This window comes from Prionailurus viverrinus, chromosome B4 (genome assembly GCF_022837055.1).
Source record: "Prionailurus viverrinus isolate Anna chromosome B4, UM_Priviv_1.0, whole genome shotgun sequence".
NCBI classification, from domain to species: domain Eukaryota; kingdom Metazoa; phylum Chordata; class Mammalia; order Carnivora; family Felidae; genus Prionailurus; species Prionailurus viverrinus.
This window is the reverse complement of record NC_062567.1, coordinates 92,226,109-92,247,941: the sequence shown is the minus strand read 5'-3', so window position 1 is coordinate 92,247,941 and position 21,833 is coordinate 92,226,109. Positions and strand designations below refer to the sequence as shown.

At 40.8% G+C, this 21,833-nt stretch overlaps 1 protein-coding gene across 1 annotated transcript in view; it reads right to left on the bottom strand.

The window, feature by feature from the left end:
- Nucleotides 1-21,833, bottom strand: part of KCNMB4 (potassium calcium-activated channel subfamily M regulatory beta subunit 4) — a 63,569-nt gene that overhangs the window by 22,059 nt on the left and 19,677 nt on the right. The window contains exon 2 of the mRNA XM_047865039.1: nt 13,167-13,294. Within this exon, the coding sequence (XP_047720995.1) occupies nt 13,167-13,294 (128 nt within the window). The remainder of the gene's footprint in view (nt 1-13,166; nt 13,295-21,833) is intronic.

Sequence of the window (21,833 nt, the reverse complement as noted above, 5' to 3'; positions counted from 1 at the left end):
AATCTTATAGTAGTTTCATTGATCAGAATTGATCGAGTCCTTTATATTTTCCTATCCCATATGGACTGGAATGCTGGGCTGATATCGGCAGCAGTACAGCAGAGTGTTTAAGAATATGGACTCTGGAAGTACAGTGCATAGGTCTGAATCTTGCTTCTGCCTCTTGCCAGCCATGTGACTTGGGCAAGTTGATTAACAACTCTGTGCTTCATTCCCTCATGTTTAAAGTGAGGATTATGGCAGTAATGTCTTTTAGGGGTGTTGTATGGACTCAACGAGATTCAGTGTATAAAGCATTTAAACAGTTTCTGGAACAGAGTAAACACTCTATGAAGGTGTTGGTCACTACTGAGTAAAGCCAGGGGAAGACTAGCAGCTAAACAGTCAGGTGTCTGTCTGTGACCCAGTCCTTTCCGGTATTTTTACCAGTAACTTGGATAAGGGACTCGAAGTCATTTTGATTTACAATTACGATAACACTTTATGATGAAAGAAATAATAAATATGGTATGTGCCAGAATCAAGATTCAAAATAACCACAAGAGAGTGAGTGGAACAATCAGAAAAAGCAACAATATATATTTAAATAGGGATAGATTTTAAATTCTTGCATTTAAATCCACAACACCATTCTCACAAGTTTAGAAATGGCAGGGGTAGGGGGAACCTGTTTTAAGAACAGCATGTATAGGGGCGCCTAGGTGGCTCAGTCAGTTGAGCGTCCGACTTCAACTCAGGTCATGATCTCATCGTTCGTGAGTTCAAGCCCCGTGATTGGCTCTGTGCTGACAGCTCAGAGCCTGGAGTCTGCTTCGGATTCTGTCTCTCCCTCTCTTTCTGCCCCTCCTCCGCTCATGCTCTATCTCTCAAAAATAAATAAACATTCAACATTAAAAAAAAAAAAGAATAGCATATATAAAACAGATGTGGGAGGAGTAAGTTTGATTAATTATAAGCTCTGCATGAATCAACAATGTGTTGTGGCTGCCAAAACAATGCTATGTCAGGCCCCATTAACTGACTTTAGTCTCTAGATTTAACAATCGTAGCAAAAATGTTCTAGCCTCCCCTGTATAGGCCAGCTTCAAACACAGTAAGAAGAGCATCGTAAACAATGACAACAGTGATGGCAGTGTAGACCGGAGAGTATCTACTGTCTGAGGGTCAGGGTCTCGGTTCAGATCTTAGCCTGCTCCTCCCTGGCCATGTGACCTTAAAGACTGTTTCTTCTGCTGTAAAACTCAGATAATATGCTCTATGTTCCAACTGAGACCGTAGCACTACCCAAGATGAAATTTTTTTCATCTTGGTAATGTGGTAAAATATATATGATATAAAATTTGCCGTTTTAAATATATAATTTAGTAGCATTAATTACATTCATGATGTTGTGCAACTGTCACCATTAATGATTTCCAAAACTTTTTCATCCTTCCAAAAGGAAATTCTATAGCCATTAGTCAGTAACTCCCATTTCCCCCTTCCCCCAGTCCCTGACAACCTCTAATCTGTTTTCTGTCGCTATGAAGGTGCCTATGCTAGATATTTCCCAAATGAGTTGTTGACAATTAAAATTGTTTGCAGGGCTTCTTGGGTGGCTCAGTTGGTAAAGCATCCAACTCTTGATTTTGGCTCACGGTTTGTGAGTTCAAGCCCCACATTGAATGCTGACAGTGGACCCTGCTTGGGATTCTCTCGCCCTCTCCCCCCACTCTCACTCTCTCTCTCTCTCTCTCTCTCATGAAAAATAAATATATAAATTTAAAAAAAATAAAAATGTTTGGAATTAGAATGGGCTTCTTTAGGGAGAGGTGATGTCCATGGTCACCATGTTCAAGTAGAAAATGGAAAATCCTTTCAAAAAAATGTTGTGGCAGGGATTCACTTTGAGTTGGAGTGAATGACTAGATTGTCACCCAGGTTTGGATACCCTCTACCTGTGCTAGAAGCTAGTTCTGGCCCCATCTTATCTTAGACGAAACTGAGGCACAAGCTTTGTCAGTAAGTAGCCCAAGGTCACACACACGGTCACGAAGAGAGCTATGGTTAGAACTGAAGTCTCCTGACGCACAGCCCTGCCCTGCATTCCACCCTCTGACGGCACTGCGCTCTGTGACCTACTTGTCCTACGGTTCTTGTAGTTTTCCTCCTAGATTCCCCCGGAGCTTTGTTTGATGGCTGCATCCACAGTCTTAAATGAAGAGTGATTTAATAACATCAAATTCTTCGCTTTATTGCCACATGATAAAAGCTGTTAGAAGATTAATCTGCAAGTATAAAAACACTTTGAATGACCATCAGAAAACAGACCCTCAGGTTTATAAGTCATGGACAGCCTCTGGGATGTCAGACTTTGAAAAAATTCTGCGATGAATTCTATGCGTATCCCGTGGCATACTTGGAGAAGCCACAGCAATCACTGCTTTTTTTTTTAAAAAAGTACAAATTTTGAGACTAGAGAGAGTTTTCAATTCTGATGTAATCCCCCTTAATATGTAACTAGACACAAATGTATATGGAAAAGATTCAATTTGGGTAAGATTCCAGATTCACTGTTTTGTTCTTTAAGACTCAAGCTATATCACTGGATTCAATGTCTAAAGAGAAAGCCAATATGTTCTTTTAAAATTTTACTACAGAACCAGTCTCTTCTTTAATGGTACATTATAAGAAATACTTTTCAGAGTAAATAGTAACCCAAAGTAAAAAGCTCTATTAAAAATTGCATTTTTACCAAATATCAAGTCTAGTATTTAGTAATTCATCCACAACTCAATAAAATTTCCCTATGGAATTTGTTCAAATTATCAGTTCCTATCTTTATATACACATTTTCCCCCCATCTGTATCCCAAGAGATCTGCCAGTAAAGACGAGGCTTTTTCTTTTAGTAATTTGTCCTATAAAAAACCAAAGGAAAACTTAGAAGCCAATGAAACAAATTCATCATATAAATATATTAAAAGAAATCTGGTTTTAGGGCCTCAGAAGTCAAAAACAAATGCAAAGACATTGCAAGACTCACTTACAATTGACCAATTGTTTTTTACCATATTGGTTATAAATATACATAGAGGCATGTATACATGCATGTAAGTGGTGTCTGTCTCACGTAACAAGAAATCCAGAGGTCAGCAGGCCAGGGAAGGGGCAGCTGCTCAATGATGGTGCTGGAAGGCTGACTCTTTCTATCTTTTTGCTCTACTCTCCTCAACACATGGACGTCCTTCCTCATGCTTATCACCTCAAAGCTGCCCAATGGTTTCTGCACTCCTGGCATCAAGCCACGTCTCTCCACTTTTCTGCCAGAACAAAGGGAGTGGAAAAAGGAGGCAGTAGTCCTTATATCAGGAAAGAAGAAGCTTTCCCAGAAACCCCCAGTTGATGTTGCCTCCAACAGTCACCCAGGACAGAAAGCCAGAGTCATCCAATTCCCTCCTCTTCTTAACCTGCAGCCCTACCATGCATCATGCGCATCTGTAAGTTGGTGGATTCCACTTCCTTAAAGTCTCGTGTCCATTCCCTCCCTTCTTTCCTCCATTAATTTCACCTTTGCCCAAGCTCTTTTCACCCCTTGTCCAGGCTGGTACAAAACCATCTTCCACACAGCCACCAAATTGGTCTTTCTGAAACACAAATGCGATTGTCCACATTCTTCCACCACACATCAAGTCTCAAACCCTTAGCATATATGATTCAACCTCTTCAGGTTCATCTATACTTTTCCCCTAAATGTACTTTCCAAGCATATGAAGCTCCTTATATATTCTTCCAGTTGCCCGTGATACTGTAAATCTTAATGCTTTTGAACATGCTATCATTTTCCCTGAAATTGCTTTCTCTGGTCTTCATTCATCTCGAAAAGTTTTACTCATTCTTTAAAATTCAACCCAAACTTTTCATAAGATAGATGATAGAGATAGAGATAGAGATAGAGATAGAGATAGATATCTCCCCATTATTATAGAACTTACTACACTGTATTCCAATGACTTATTTACATAAATGTCTTTCCTACTAGTCAGTGAGTTCCTATAAAGTATTATTATCTTATCTTCGACCACCTCTGCCTGGTACATAGCAGGTGATTAATAAATGCCTGTTGAATAAATGAAAGAGTAAATGACTGAAGTGGTGGTAATTTGATGGATGAAATCTAGGACACTGAAAAGGGTAAAATCATGATATAAGAATGATGAACTATTTTGTAGCAAGAAGATCTTTGTTGCCCCTAAAATGATATTGTTTATTTCTACGGGAGAGAAAGTAAATACTCACGTAAGTGAGTTTTCCAAATAACTGAAGTTTAACCTTTTAAGTTGAATAAAAACTAACAACAGTGCTAAAATATTATTGGTAAAAATATTTCCAAAAATGCATTACACATTTCCTTACCTTTTAAGGAGAGTACACTGAACCAAATTTAACCTTTTTCAATGACTCAGTGTCATAATTATGAAACTCAATTATTGTGGAGGTAGGAAGACGGTCTCCTCCCCCATTAAATGGCTCCAGACAGTTAACCACTTAGTCCTTTGCTAATTTTCTTTCTCTTTCACCATTTGGATTCTATCTAGCATCTTAAACTGTTGTAATTGTACAAGCCCTCAAAATCAGAGAATCACAAAACCATAAAATTCAAGAGCTTAAGGGAATCTTAGAGATCATTTAATCTATCAGTCTATCAAATTTTATAGATAAGAACACGAAGCCCTAAGTAAGTGAGCAGTCCTAGTCTAATTGGTTGCTTTTAATCTTCTATATTAATGGCTTTCAAACTGTGTTCTAAAGAGCACTCTCTTCAATTTCAGGTCAGGCCATAATGTCCATCTTCCTCTAAAATGCTAAGGGTAAACTTAATTTAAACATATATACTATAGGACGAACATACTTTCAATGATCTCTTAAAAATTAGGATCTATCTGTCCAGTATCAGAAGCTCGAGATATTTATTTTATTTAACAATAAAATCTCTTCTTGTGAGTTGTTTTGTGTGTGTGTTCTATATTGCTTTACTCACTAATAAAATCCTTATTGTTTATTCATTCCATGCCTCACAGCTGAATGCAGTGAATAACCAGACAACTCACTGAATAGTTGCTTCTACCCTGGTAGTTAGAAATTTGCAGGGCAAGGAAAAAGAAACACATACATTTACTAAGTACTCACTGTTGTGCAGACATGACCTTGACCCCCCAAAATCCTTCAGATGGATAATGTTGTCCTCACTTCATAGATAAGGAAACCAAGATCAAAAAGTTGTACAATTTACCCAAGGTCACACAGGTAATAACTGGTAGAGGAGAAATGTAAACCCAGATGCCTGATGCCACATCATGGCTGTCCTTAAGGGATTAGTAATCTATAGAGGGAGAAAGGCACATATTCAACTAAGTCCATAACAGTGCGATAAAAGCCACCATAGTGGTGTGGAAGCACAGAAGAGGAAGTAATTAATTAGACTCGAAAAGGTAAGAGAAGGTTACACAGTGACATTTGAGGAAAATCTTATTTATAGCAGTGAAAATAATAATAGCAAATGCTCTTACAGGAAAGGCCCATGGCCTTTCATTACTAACCTCACAGTAACTTTATTATTTCCTCCTTCTACAAAGGGAAGTGAGGCACAGATAGGTTAAAGTAACATAGTCAAGACCACACACACTAGGAAGTGGCTAAGTCCAGGGTTCCTTCCACATAGCTGCGCTCTGCTGAATCCTAGAAATGGAAAAAATGATGAAGGTGTCCCCAGGTGAGGGAAGAGGGAAGGGACTGGGGCAGAGGCATTAGCGTGCATGGGAAACAAAAAGTTCTCTGAGGTAAATGGAGCAGCTGAATAGAAGTGGAAACATTTAAATCAGATCACATCACCACTTCCCTCCAAACCCATCACTGGCTACTCACTGCATTTAAGAGAAACCTAAACTCTGTCTACTCTCTCTCCAGTGTCAACACTCACCACGCTCCCTCTCACTCACAGCCTCCCTGCCATGATGGCTTTCAGTTCCTAAAACTCACCAACCTCTTTCTTGCCTCAGAACCTTTACAAATGGTGGTGTCTCATTCTGAAATAGTGTTCCCCCCACTTTTACCTAGCTAACTCTTGAACATCCGCTGGTCTCCAACTAGCTATGGGTTAATCATACAGGCCTCGGAAACTCCCCACCTTGTGACAATATCTCACAGTAGCACCTTCACTTTTCCTTTGGAGCATCTACCCTACTTTGTCATTATCTGTCTGATGCTGTGGCCACAGACTCTAAGCTCCATGAAGGTATGGCTCGTGGCTGGCTTTTCTTCCCCTTGCTGTTCTGTTTTTGTTTCCCCACAACTGGCATATAATTAAATAGCAGAAGTTGAAGCTGTAATGGGGAGGGCACAATCTTTATCCTATGACAATAAGAAGGCACACAAATATAATCGAGAATTATGACAAGAGCCAACAGAGGTTTAAATAAAGCAAAACAAAACTTTGTGAAGTGTGGGTGAGGATGTGAGAAAGGCCAAGAGCTGAAAGGATAGTTGAGGATCACTTCAGCAATCCGGATGAGAAAGAGTGAGGGCCTGAACCAAGAGAATGAATTCAAGACTTTGAGGTGGTGTGGCTGGACGGGTTTGATGTGTGTGTGTGTGTGTGTGTGTGTGTGTGTGTGTGTGTGTGCCTCCTCTGTGCACTCTGTAAATACTATCTGCTTAGGAGGGTAAAGTAAAATATCAAAAAGTAAACTGGCAAGAAAAAGAAACCATTCTGCTCCCCCTAAAAGGAAAAGTTCAAAAAATAAAGACCGATCACTCCTCCTGGCCCTTTGACCCAGAGGAAATTGAGGAAAGAGTAACGGTTTTCCAAGGACAGGCTCTCTTCAACATGAAGCCAATCAAGCAAAGATGAAGTAAGAGAATTCTATGGCAAGACTGGGACTGCAGAGAAGTTTCCAGTCAATGGAATGAGGATTTCAAAGCATACTCGGTAAGAGGGTGTGAGTTGGGTTCCCCTGAGAAAGGATAAACCAGGGAAAGACTGAGAGTCCAAAAAAAAGGTATAAGCAGGGTAAATGTGACCTTATCTATGTAAAAATGGTGTAAAAAGAAAATCCACACATTGGAATGAGATCATGAGCCCCAAGACTGAGGGAAGCAATGGGCTGAAAGATTATATGGGAAGACCATGAATGGAAGCAGCCAGTGCCATCCCCCAAGCGCCTCTATGGCCTCCTTCCTGGGGGGAAGAAGAGAGGTGAGCCTGGGCCTGGCCTCCCATTACAGGCAGGGTTCCTGGTGGCTGCTCTGGCCACTGCAGATTCTACTCCTGAGTGGAACTCTCCTAAGACAAACAGTGAAAGCTGAGACTCCAATCATCTTTGTCTTCGATTTTTAAAATACTGTACCATCCTTTTCTTAAAAATGGAAACTTCTTGGTAACTATTCTCCCTAATTTCCTGCATTTGAGCGAAATCTAAAGGTTACTTTAAATATAAAGTTCATCTTATCGACAGCATCTGGGAGTCTCTACAGTAAATCTATTTTTATTTCATGTTGAGCAGTAGTAAAAAGTGTACTGAGAGTAGACGGCACCGGGGAGCTGCCATTTTCACACCTCCAACCATCGCTCGTTTCCTCTTGCATATGTCGTGGTGCAAGAGCCAAACTCCCAACTTCTGATTTCCCAGAGTCGTTTAAAATCATGTCTCGGGTGCTTCTGGGTTGTGATAGACTGCCCCCACTTCTATCTACACCCTGACAGCTTGGGAATGGGACAGGGAGGCGAGGATAGGGAATGGGTACCATTCCAGAGGAGGTATGAAGGGCTAAGCTAACATTTCCTGTTGCTCAAGTTAACAGTTAGCATAGGATGTAAGGCTGGGTCCCTCGGGTAGTTCTCAACATTCCGGAAGATAGTCCTTCCTGGTGGGGACTTGAAGATATTCAGAATTCATGCCCACAGGAGGCAACTGTGTTTGGGGGAGGCAGCCTTTAGAGATACCTGAGAGGAGGGGCACCTGGGTGGCTCAGTCGGTTAAGAACCCAACTCTTGGTTTCGGCTCAGGTCATGATCTCCCTGCTTCATGGGTTCAAGCCACATCGGGCTCCATGCTGATAGTGCAGAGCCTGCTTGGGATTCTCTCTCTCTCCCTCTCTCTCTACCCCTCCCCTGCTCTCTCTCTCTCTCTCTCAAAATAAATAAACTTTAAAAAAAATTTTAGAAATGCCTGAGAAGGGAAGTTTGTTAAGACAACCACCAGCTGCTCAAGACAGCCATGGGAGGGGCCACCCCTGCCCACCTCCAACTTCAGGCACAAGCTCCTGACCTCTGAGACTACTTCCTCACCCAGGGCAGGAAGCTTAAAGGATCACTTGATTCATTCAGTAGTGGGTTCAGAATCAAACCATCTTGACCGCTGGTGCCTATTCTCTGTTACAGGGCCTCAACCTCACAGAAAAAAATACCACTACTCCCTTAATCTTTTCTATTTCATCCTGTCTCATTTTCTTCAGGGTGCATTCCACTTTCGCCTCATTACTATGTTCAACAGGACAGCGTCTCTTTCTCAGTTTTAGTCTATAGCGGTCTCATTTCTCTGAATCCATTCCTGCTTCCCTTGAATCACTTCTTCACCAAACTCTTTGTACAGACATGGCAAACTTCTGGAAAGAGGACTGTGCACTTATTAATGCCTTTACATTCTTCCCTCAGGCCAATATAAAATGATGTCTAACCTGGTGCTCTGAAACGACACCTAAACTATTTTCACAAAGATCGCCAACAGACTTAAAAAAAAATTTTTTTTTAATGTTTATTTATTTTTGAGACAGAGTGTGAGCAGGGGAGGGGCAGAGAGAGAGAGAGGGAGACACAGAATCTGAAACAGGCTCCAGGCTCTGAGCTGTCAGCACAGAGCCCGATGCGGGGCTCGAACCCACGAACCTCGAGATCATGACCTGAGCCAAACTCGAAGCTTAACTGACTGAACCAGCCAGGTGCTCCCCCAACAGGCTTGTGATTGCCAAAAACAGTGAGTTCTCAGTGGTCCTTTTTTTTGGAAATGTTTATTTTTGAGAGAGGGAGAGAGGAAGAGAGAGAGAGAGAGAGAGAGAGAGAGAGACTGCACGTCAAAGAGAGAGAGAGAGAAAGGGAGACAAGAATCTGCAGCAGGCTCCAAGCTGTCAGCACAGAGCCTGACATGAGGCTCAAACTCACGAACTGTGAGATCATGACCTGGGCCAAAGTCAACTGCCTAACCGACTGAGCCACCCAGGTGCTCCACTCAGTAGTCCTTTTTGATTACCTCTTCCAAGACAGTGTGCTCTTTTGACTCTCCTCTCACCATCTGGCCATTGCCTCCACCTTCCTTCTCCCTACAGCTTCAGTGTAGATGATCTCAAGACTGTCAACCTTCCTCTTCTCTATGTGCCCCTATTATGTGCATTCTCTCACTTGGCTTCCACTAATAGCTTTTGTGCCAGTGACTCCCAAACCTAACACTGGCTCTGACCTCCTACTCCTGAACTAAAAGTCTGCATTTCTAACTCTTTCAAGCACCTTCTGGATATATGAGTCCCTCAAATTCAGCACAAAGCTGGACTGTCCTTTCTCACACCCAGGCAAATGTGACACCTTCCTGTTCCTCAGCACTTACATTAAGTTCTATTGCTTGTAACTATCACACATCTTCCTGATGTACCCTTCTGTGAGCTGTTTCCATGTCCACTGCCCTTATCTGGGCCCTCCAGAATCTTCATGAGGACCAGCAGAAAGATAATAGGAGGAGCTTTGGAAATCAGACGAACTGGATTCCAGTTTTTTGGGTTTTTTTTTCACTTAATAGCTGTGTACATCGGACAAGTTATTTAACTTCTTTAAGTCTTAGTTCCCTCATATGTTAAATGGAGCTAGTACTTAGAACTATTATAAGAAATTTGGTGAGGTAAATGCAATGCTATTCACAGTGGCTGGCACGCAGTAGCCACTCATAAAGGTTATTTTTTTTCATTCACTATTCTCTTTACTTCCCCAACCCCCTGCCTGTCTCTGAGCTAGAGTACTCTGCCTTTAACTCTCCATCATTCTCTTCCGATACACACTCAACACTCAAACCGGTTTCTTTCTTTTTCTTTCTTTCTTTCTTTCTTTCTTTCTTTCTTTCTCTCTTTCTTTCTCTCTTTCTTTCTTTCTTTCTTTCTTTCTTTCAACTTTCTAAATCAGATTACTTTCTAAATCAGGTTACTTTCTAAATCAGATATCCACTCAAGTCAATCTCTGATTAAAAAAAGAAAAAAAAAGTCACAAATTGTCATTGCCCATATAACAGACGACCTCCTTAGTATGGGATTTATGACCCTTTAGAAATCTAACTTCAAGCTACCTGTCCACCTTACAAATTCACCACTCCTTATTTTTTTAAGTTTTTATTTCTTTTGAGGGAGGGTGAGCAGGGGAGGAGCAGAGAGAAAGAGGAAGAGAGAGGATCCCAAGCACGCTCAGTGCAGAGCCTGACACGGGACTTACACCCCATTTGTTAGAACTGCTCACCACTACTTATTATATAACCTACACGCCTTATGTATCTATATTGTCAAGCCTTGGTTTCTTTAGTGTAGCCATCCCATCTTCAAGGTCGTCCCCGCTTTCATTTCTAGCTGATGAAATCAAATTTCTATTTGCATAAGAACCAGTTTCTCCCCCCAAAATTCCTTCTTATTAATCTGGCACATTGCATTCATTCATTCATTAATTCACCAAACTTTTATTAACTGAGAGCCAGGCATTGCACTAAGTCCCGGGGATATGAAGCCAAAGAGGATGTGCTACACCATTAACCAGTATACAGTCTCGTGGGGGAGATGGGTATATAGACGATTCCAGTAGAGAGTGATAAGTGAAAGGATAATGCAGTGGCTCTCAATCTAGTGGTATATTAGAATCCCTAAAGTCAATTTTTTTAAAATGCTAATGCCTAGGTTCAACCACCAGATATTCTAATTTCATTGGTTTGTGGTGCCTTTTTTTTTTCTAAGCTCCTCTGACATAGTCGTGTGAAATGAGGGTTGCAAACCCCAGGATAGAGCTGTGTAAACAGAACATGGAAAACACACCTTGTAACTGGCACTTTTGGCTGCTCCACAACATATGGTCCCTTCTTCTTCATTCCTGTCTGCTCGGGCATGCACCCTTTCTCCATCCAGCTTGGGAGATATTGCCCGGTCCCCAACTCAGTGGTACATTCTGATTGTTCTTTCTTGTGACTGGTTTATGAGTAGGCAAGAGAACTCATTCTAAACAAGGATACCTAAGGGGAGGTCGGCTATTGGAAATTGAGAAAAGCTTTCCTAATTCCAAGAAAAACATACCAAAAGAGATAGTCTTCTTTTGGCCTTTGGACACTGCTATGCCTGCATATCGTAAACATGAGTGGATCTGAGATCCAGAAAGGACCTGGGTTCTTGAGGCCACTGTTAGGTTACTGCATCAAACAACCCTAATGTTGATCTACCTGTGCATTTCTTAATGTATGCAATAATAAATCTCCCAATTGTTTATGATACTTTGAGTCCGTTTTCTGTCTGCATGCAGTAGATGGCATCCTAAGTCTATACAACCAAACCAAACTTGGAGATCACGGAAAACAGCTCAGAAAAGGGGTCTTCATCAAGGCAGTCGGGAAGCAGGAGAAACAAATAAAGAGACATGGATATAAACACATAAGATATTCTGGGAACTGCACATAGTTCAGAGTGGCATAAAGATGAGGCTGGAAAGATGGTATTCTGGGGCAAGAACTTGAGGAGCCTATGCTGTGGTGGATTAAATATGGCCACAAAATCTTTGCAGCTTCTTTCAAGAAGCAGAGTTGATTTTCACACCTCATGAATCTGGCTGGCCTCATACTTGCTTTGACCAATAGAATGTGTCAGAAGTGATGCTCTGTAAGTTCCAGAGCCGGGGCCTGGCTCTCTTGAAATGCTGCCCTGAAGCTACCATACTGTAAGGAAGGCGACCTAACCTACTGAAGGATGAGAAGCCAGTGGAAGAGAAGTGAGGCACGTCAGCCACACCGGTACCAAGTGCTGGGCCTGCGAGGCCATCTTGGCCCACGCAGCTATTCCAGCCATCATCTGACTGCACGTGAACCTCCCAGCCAACCCACAGAATTGTAAGAAATAGTAAGTCATTGTGGTAGGGAGCCACTAGATTTTGGGTGGTTTGTTATGCAACCATAGGTACCTGATGCATGTGCCATGCCAAGATGTTCGGACTTTACTTTGAAAACCATGAGGAGAAACCGGATTAAATTCACGTTTTAGAAAAATTGCCTTGGCAGCAGCATGAGGAATGGGCCTGGAGTGGGGGCAGGTGGGAGGTGGAAGGACTGGTTAAAAGACTTTTGTGTTGTTGGAGCTGAGAAATCATGTGGACCTGAAGTAAGACAGTGGCAGAGGGAAGGCAGACAAGAGTCACTGTGCATGACGGCAAATGAAAGTTATAGTGTGTAAAAGAGAAATGCAAATTAGGAATTACTCACCGTTCTCAGGACTAAGTAAACAAGTCGATGGGAGTGCCCTTCACTAAGAGGGACTCTGGGAGGAAAAGAAAGCTTAATGTAACTGCGGAACATCTAAGGAGAGTACTGCAAGGAGTTGTGAACATTCAATGTTTAATGAATAAATTAGTATGATTAATCGGGGTGGGTACCATAGTGTTCTAGTCCAGCGATCTGTGGTCATATGGCATAATGTGAGTTGTCTCTAAGTCAAGTAAGTTTTCATGGTGTGAACTCATTTTCGTGATACTTCATCGGAATAGAAAGGAAAAGGAAAGGTAAGATTTGATGCGCCCCCAAATGCTCGCAAATCCACATGTGGTTCAGTTGATGTGCATTAATCTGTAATTCTCAGGAAATACCACTAGTATCTAGTGTTCCAATCTGAAAGCGCATTCTGAGGGTATCCAGAGGGTAGCGCCATGACACAAGTTCTCTCTCTTTGTCCTGCAGATTCTTCACTTACCTCCCCACCTGTAGAGTAAGGGGCTTCCCTAACTCCATGCTAGAAAGAGTTGAGACTATCTCCAGGCCAGATATTTTGTCAAGTGAGCACAATCCACGATTTATTTTGTAATAAACTACAAAGGCTACAAACCATTTTAATATGCACATGTAAACACCGGCTTACCTTTGAAATTGATTAAAATAGCAAGTAAATGGCTGGGAACCAATCTCATCTTTCCAGTACTGTTGCCAATTCATGACACTTTCCAAGTTCTTCTGATTTTCTCTCTTACAGGGAGGAATATAGGAGCACTAACAAAACAGAACACAGAAAATAAAACTATTAGTCTACAAAATGTTGAGAGGTAGTCCTTTTTTTTAATAGAGAGATGGTATTATGCACATGGTAAATCTAATTCTGATCCACCTAATTTTTAATACAACCAAAGTGAAATTGTTAAACCATGTATCAAATTTTCAATTTGGAACAATTACAGAAAATATTCCAATAACAAAAATGTAGCAAAAAATAATCTTCAGTAATTACAGTATGAGAATAGATTACAAATAATTAGATACAATGTAATAGCAAATTAAAAGCATAATATACTCTCTTTTTTCTGTGGGCCTGCCAAGCAAAAAAAAAAAAAAAGAAAAAGTTAATTTTTATCCCAAGTTGCTATCTATGGACCTTGATATTTTCCTCTTCCACTTTTAACTCCCAAATCAAGCACTTGGCTCTCCTCAGATGCTGCTCTCAACTGCTGAAACTCAAGTTTTCTTTTCTTACATTCTCTTGGACAATAAAATCAGCAGAAAAGTTCCGCCCCCAAGTACATAATCAATGCATTTTGCTAACCAATGCCTTTTCCTAGCGCTGCCTCTAACAAAGTAGTTCTCTCTGAAGGGACCCAATTACTCTAAGCAATTCAGAATCAGCAGATTTGGAAAATTATTCTTAACTCTAGATGTTAAAATTAACCATTAGCATTCTAATCCATTTTCTCTGATTCAGGTTTTTTTTAAGTTTTTGTTTTTGTTTTTGTTTTTTTTAAGTAATCTCCACACCCAGCATGGGACAAAAACTCACGACCCTGAAATCAAGAATTGGACTCTCCACTGACTAAGCAAGCTAGATGCCCCTCCAATTCAGATTTTTATAATAATGATGATCACAGTGCAAATTTACCCTTATCGAGTGTTTACAATATGCCAGCCACTGTAATAAATACTTAGCGGGCTTTAACCATGTGCTTCTTACAACAACCCTAAAATGATCTCTTATTTTACAGATGAGTAAACTGAGACTTCTGTCCACTCTACAGCTGGATGCTGGTGATTTTATCACATTCAACTCCCAGATGTTCTATCAAAGTTTCAGATGTTGAGAAGAAGAAAAACAAAACAAAACAAAACCAGTGACTTTATAGTAGAATTTGATTCGCATTATTTTACAGCATATAACTTGTCAACACCTTGCCACTATTTTCTGGTTAAAATAAAAACTTTTCAGTATGATGTACAACCTTCTTCAAGATCTGCCCTCCCCCTCCTGTGGGATGCAGCCATTTAGAAGCACACAGTCCCCAGATCTTCCACGTGCTGTCACACCTACTGGCTGGTACATGCTCTTCTCTCTTCTTTTAATGCCCTTTTCCATTTAGTCCCCTTCTTTCAAGATGCAACTCTGGGGCATCTGTCTGGAGGAACCTTCTCTTCCTCACGTGACAGTTAAGTCCACCTCATTTGTCCTGCCACAGGCATCATACCCCATGCAGCCACAGCTGTAATCACCGTATCCCACTGGTTTGTTTTCTATCAGCTTCCTCAATTTGCTGGCAAGTTGGAAGAGGGCTCTTTTTTTTTCCCCCTGCATCTTCACACTTAGGGCCATGCATGGTAATAGTGAAATCTCAAAAATGCTGGTAGAATTAATAATAACACACTTACATAAGTTTTTTTTTTATTCAAGATGTTGAAGCCATTTTCATAGTAGTTAAATTTCTTTAAATTAATACAGAAATATTTTCAAATTTTAGTAAATTTGGTTACTTTCTGTTATATGTAACAAATCCACAACATGTTATGCAAATCTTATTTTAATGATTGGATAACTGGATATTTACCTTCTGTACATACAGTTAGTGTTCTCTTAATAACAGTGTACGGATTTCAAGCGGTATTACAAAGCTGTAATCATCAAGACAGTATGGTACTGGCACAAGAACAGACACTCAGATCAATGGAACAGAATAGAGAACCCAGAAATGGACCCACAAACGTATGGCCAACTAATCTTTGACAAAGCAGGAAAGAATATCCAATGGAATAAAGACAGTCTCTTCAGCACATGGTGCTGGGAAAACTGGACAATGACATGCAGAAGAATGAACCTGGACCACTTTTTTATACCATACACAAAAATAAACTCAAAATGGATGAAAGACTTAAATGTAAGACAGGAAGCCATCAAAATCCTTGAGGAGAAAGCAGCCAAAAAGCTCTTTGAACTTGGCCATAGCAACTTCTTACTCAACACGTCTCTGGCGGCAAGGGAAACAAAAGCAAAAATGAACTACTGGGACCTCATCAAAGTAAAAAGCTTCTGCACAGCAGAGGAAACAATCAGCAAAACTAAAAGGCAACCAACAGAATGGGAGAAGATATTTGCAAACGACGTATCAGATAAAGGGTTAGCATCCCAAATCTACAAAGAACTTATCAAACTCAACACCCAAAAAACAAATAATCCAGTGAAGAAATGGGCAGAAGACATGAATAGACACTTCTCCAAAGAAGATATCCAGATGGCCAACCGACACATGAAAAAATGCTCAACATCACCCATCATCAGGGAAATACAAATCAAAACCACACTGAGATACCACCTCGCGCCTGTGAGAATGGCTAACATTAACTCAGGCAACAACAGATGTTGGTGAGGATGTGGAGAAAGAGGATCTCTTTTGCACTGTTGGTAGGAATGCAAGCTGGTGCAGCCACGCTGGAAAACAGTATGGAGGTTCCTCAAAAAATTAAAAATAGAGGGGCGCCTGGGTGGCTCAGTCAGTTAGTGTCCAACTTCAGCTCAGGTCATGATCTCATGATTCATGGGTTCGAGCCCCATGTCGGGCTCTGTGCTGACAGCTCAGAGCCTGGAGCCTGCTTCAGATTCTGTGTCTCCCTCTTTCTCTGCCCCTGCCCACTCACTCCGTCTTTCTCTGTCTCTCACAAATGAATAAACATTAAAAAAAAAAATTAAAAATAGAACTACCCTACAACCCAGCAATTGCACTATTAGGTATTTATCCAAGGGATACAGGTATGCTGTTTCGAAGGGGCACATGTACCCCAATGTTTATAGCAGTACTATCAACTATAGCCAAAGTATGGAAAGAGCCCAAATGTCCATCGACGGATGAATGGATAAAGATGTGGTATACACATACAATGGGGTATTACTCAGCAATCAAAAACAATGAAATCTGGCCATTTGCAACTATGTGGATGGAACTAGAGGGTATTATGCTAAGCGAAAGTAGTCAATCAGAGAGAAACAAATACATGACTTCACTCATATGAGGACTTTAAAACACAGATGAACACAAGGGAAGAGAAGCAAAAATAATATAAAAACAGGGAGGGGGACAAAACAGAAGAGACTCTTAAATATGGAGAACAAACTGAGGGTTACTGGAGGGCTTGTGGGAGGGGGGATGGGCTAAATGGGTAAGGGGAATCAAGAAATCTACTCCTGAAATCATTGTTGCACTATGTGCTAACTAACTCGGATGTAAATTTAAAAATAAGTAAGTAAATAACAATGTGACATATAAAGCTAAAGCTTTCTGTGAAATCCTGAATTTTGAGTTCTGCCAAAGCAGCTGTTAGGCTTAGAAGTCATGGAGGCCAGTAGATAGGGCTCCAGTCCTACTATCTCTTGGGTGTTTGGACTGGAACAAATTAGTTCTGTTTTCTGGACTTCATTTTTTCTCATCTGTAAAATCTCCCAAATAATGTCTAGCTCTATATTTCTTTCTATGATTCTCTTCTTGGAAGTGCATCAAGATAGGACCCAGCAGAAGACAGGACTACACTGTTGCAGTATTTTTCCCAGAAGAGATCCTGAGCACTGGGGAAGTGGCTGGGAAGCCTGACTGAGCCAACCATTCCAGCCAGCAAAATGGACAGTTGTGGTAGGTCCTTTCTTGGAGACCTGTACTTAGCTTAGTGTTCATAAGCAGCCTCTGCCATGTTTTTATTACTTACCACAATGTGCTGGACATTTCCTTGACTTCTATTAAAACATTTTTTTTTTCTATACCATGGTCAGTGACTGTATCAAGTGAGAGTAGGTGGCACCTGATTGTGCTCTTTGAAGGGAAGAAGTGTGAAACAAAAATCCACTGGAGTGTTTTTTGCAATGGCTACGCTCAACACAAGGGGTTTACTAAACATTTTAGGGACTAACAACAAGCACCAAATGTAATTAAGGCAGATTTTTAAATTTTGCAAATTAACTCAGTTTGAAGCCTTGCTATTTGTTTTTTTTGTTTTTTTGTTTTTTTTTTTCGGGGGTGGGGGGGGTGGGGGTGGGATGGGTTTAAAAGAAATACCTCCACCAAATGACAATTCTATGATTTGACCAGAAGTCACATCCACATGTTTCTGGAAAGGTCAGATAAAAACTTTCAGTGAGTGAGTAGAGTGTGTATCAGGTATGTTGTGGTTTCATATGGGAAAAAAGAAATATTCCTTGCCTTTAGGATACTTTTCTAAGTTTATTTATTTTTGAGAGAGAGAGAGCACGCATGTGCGGGGAAGGGGCAGAGAGTTCCAGGCAGGCTCCAGGCTATCAGTGAGGAGCCCATCTTGGGGCTCAATCCCACAAACTGTGAGATCATGACCTGAGCTGAAATCAAGAGTCAGACGCTTAACCTACTGGGCCACCCAGGCATCCTGCCTTTAGGATACTTTGAGACAGTGTTGGTGGATTTTTAGAAGTCTTTTTTTTTTTTTTTACATTGGGAAAAATGCCTGTAATCAAAATTCAAGTATTTTTTTTTTCATGCATCACATTCTTTCCAGGAGTATCATAGATGAAATAATGAGCTTAGGGGTGCCTAAGTGACTCAGTTGGTTAAGCAATTGATTCTTGGTTTCAGCTTAGGTCATGATCTCATGGTTCATGAGTTTGAGCCCCATGTTGGTCTCTGTGCCGACAGCATGGAGACTGCTTAGGATTCTCTCCTTCTTTCTCTGCCCTTCCCCTGCATGTGCTTTCTCTCTCTCTCTCTCTCTCTCTCTCTCTCTCTCTCTCTCTCAAAGTAAACAAACATTAAAAAAAACCCAAAACTATTAAAATATGAGTTTATAATACTCTAGTAACTTCTAAAGCTCACATCGCCTTAAAAGGAAAATTTTTATTTTTTGTATATAGAGAGAGACTGTGAGAGGGGTAGGAGAGCAGAGGGAGAGAGTGAGAATCTTAAGCAGGCTCCATGCTCAACAGCGAGCCTGACTCAGGACTCTTGATTTCAGCTCAGGTCATGATCTCATGGTTGGATCTCATGCAGGATCGAGCCCTGCACCAGCTATTAGCAAGGAGCCTGTTTGAGATTCTCTCTCTCCTCTCTCTCTCTGCCCCTCCCCCACTCATGCTGCCTCTCTCTCTCTCTATGTCAAAACAAACAATCACTCAAAAACAATATCAAAAAAGTGACACAAACCTTAAGTTCTTAAAACTCATTATTGTTCATTTTCTTGTACTTTGATTCTCCCATTAATTTGTCTTTTAAAATTTCTGTGAAGCCTAACTCAGATTCTCCCTAGATCCCTTCTCAATTCAGGTGGATCAGCATAGATTAAGAATTTTAAAGTAAGTAATAAATACCAATCCAAAGCAGTGTTCCAGGGGGGGAAAATTGGAAATTCAGTCAGAGACTCCTTTCCTCTCTGGACTGTTCAGACCTGATGGGTTTCCAGGCACTATAACAGCTCCACCATGAATAGCTCACCATTGGGGGAGGGGCACAAATGATAATGTAGACCACCATATCATCAGCAACATCACTTTCATCATCATGACTAACATTTATTGATTATATGTGAAGCATCTCATCATGGCAAATCTATTAATCCAAGTGAGCAAATATTATAATCACCTATGTTTTACAGAAGAAAATGAGGGCAGAGGTTTAAGAAAACTTTCCCTCAGTCACAATGGCAAATGGGAAAGTTGGGATTCAGATTGCAGAGTGTCCTTAACCACTGCCCCACACTGCGCCGTGTCTCTATCTCTAGGGCTTCCCACTTTTCTCTCTTTGGAGCTCCCTGCTTTGGGGGGAAGGAAGATGCCTTGACTTTTGCCTCCCTCTCTCAGAGAACCAGTGTAATGATTCTCTGGGAATGGAATTGGTGTAGCCCTCCCGAAGACTGATGGGTCAAGGCAGGCTGGGGCAAAGCTTTGTTTTCCCGGTATCTTCTCAGAGAAGTGCATTGTAAGTCTTTGCCTGTTCCCTCCTCTCTCCATTTGGCTCCAGGGGTGGTTTTTGGTGCCATGGATGTAATTTCACTTAGGTGAATTTACAGACACGATGTCTTTGGTCATAGAGGACAATGAGCGTTCCCTGGGAGAAACTTCTTCATTCAATTCTGACCTTTTTTGTTTCTCATTTGCAAAGGCAGCATTTCCCAATTTCTAATATTATCACCCAAATAACCTTCACTATTGTCTGTGTCATTTGCTGCCTAAACTTGCATGAAATCATTTTCTTTAAAAAGTGAAGACAAAAAGAAGAATGTGATAAAATATATTTGTTTGATGCCTACCTGGTAGAAAAAAATTTTTTGACTTTTGCATTTACGCACCAAGTTGACAGAATCGAGTGGGCTAAGACTTCAGTGAGTTTATTAAGGGAAGATACAATCATCATTTGATGTGGAATATTTGATTATGTACTTATTATGACTTATTTTTCCATTATCTTATTTTAGGGTTTATCAAGATTTATAATAGCATTCTTTGCAGCCTATCACAATGGATTTATATTTTAATAGTACCCTCTTGAGTGTGTTCTTTTGTGTCTTCAGGATTGCATTTCAATCATGTGGGCAGAGTAGGCAGAATTCACTTTCTTCCTTTACTGAATCATTTAAAAAACCATTGCACAATACATGTGATCCATTTAAACATCGGGGAGCGAGTCTATGTTAGACATTATCTAAGAAACAGAAATGGAGAAACTTTTTTTCTTCCAGTTTCTTTACTGACTTCAGTTGGTTAGGGAGGGTAGTATTGAAAGACATAATACTAGAATGGATTTAGCTGATTAAATAATTTCTGAAGTAAACTTGATTAGAAAATGAATTCTTGGGGCTCCTGGCTGGCTCAGTCAGTAGAGCCTACAACATTTTCCTTTTTTTTTTTTTTTTTTACATTTTTTTAAACGTTTTTTATTTATTTTTGAGACAGGGAGAGACAGAGCATGAACAGGGGAGGGTCAGAGAGAGGGAGACACAGAATCTGAAACAGGCTCCAGGCTCTGAGCTCTCAGCACAGAGCCCGCCGCGGGGCTCAAACTCACGGACTGCGAGATCATGACCTGAGCTGAAGTCGGCTGCTTAACCGACTGAGCTACCCAGGCGCCCCCCCCCCACCTTTTTTTTTTTTTTTTTTTTGAGAGAGAGGGCAAAAGTGAGCAAGGGGCAGAGACAGAGAGAGAGAGAGAGAGAGAGAGAGAGAGAGAGAGAGAAGTGGGGCTCATCCGAAGCAGGGCTCAAGCACATAGGATGCAGGGCTTGAGTTCACAAACCACAAGATCATGACCTAAGCAAAAGTCAGATGCTTAACCGACTAAGCCACTCAGGTGCCCCTAGAGTATGCAACTTTTCTGATCTTGGGGTCGTGAGTTTGAGCCCCACGTTGGAGAGATTCCTTTAAAAAAATTTTTTTAATTAAAAAAAAAAAAGAAAATGAATTATTGAAACATTATCTACTGGAACACGGGTCTAATTATATTTTATCCTATAATTCCCCATTTTCTGAAATCCTGTAAGATATATGTGTCAGCTATGATGTGTAACTTGAATGACAGCTTTGGACAATATAAATGTATAATCAGGAAAACACTGTGGAATAAAAAGTGTAACTGAGCCATTTATAAACTCCATAATGTTTCATATGCCTCGACTTCATTAATTGTGTATACGCACACACCTTATGAATGCACGTTAACTTAACAAACACATACAAAATTACATGTCAGCTAAAAAAAAAAAATTAAATTCTAGGGCAGGTGGCTCCAGAATCTGTATCCATACCTGAAAGCTAAATGAAAATAATCTTGTGGAAGAACTTGAAGATCAAACAAATGGCTTAGAAAACAAAAAGCAAGGCTGACTAAGAATAGGAGAAGCTACAGTAAGTTCTTCGGAGAGAACATGGTGCCCAGCCTACAGCATGTTTGTCAAAGTCTGTTCCAAAGACCACCTGGATTGTTCATCAAAAAGGGCCACCCTCCCGAGAGTCTGATTCAGTCAGACCAGGAATCTGTATTATTAACAGCTCTCCTTCACCCTTGGAATGACACATTTTTAGGACTGATAATTTAAGCAACAAGCCATTCTTGACTGCTGAGTACAGGACAGTGTGCAAAGAGGAGATATTACTCACCCTTTATTTGTCTCTTCCCTTCCTTCCCAGGAGGGTGCCTTGTAGTAGTAGCATGAGTAGTAGCTTATTCACAAAGTGCTTTGTGATTACAAAAGAGGAAGTGGAGATCTTGGCTTTGGGGGTATGACAGAGGCTTCGCAAAAGAGATGGTTTTGATTTGTGTTTTTTAGGTTGAAC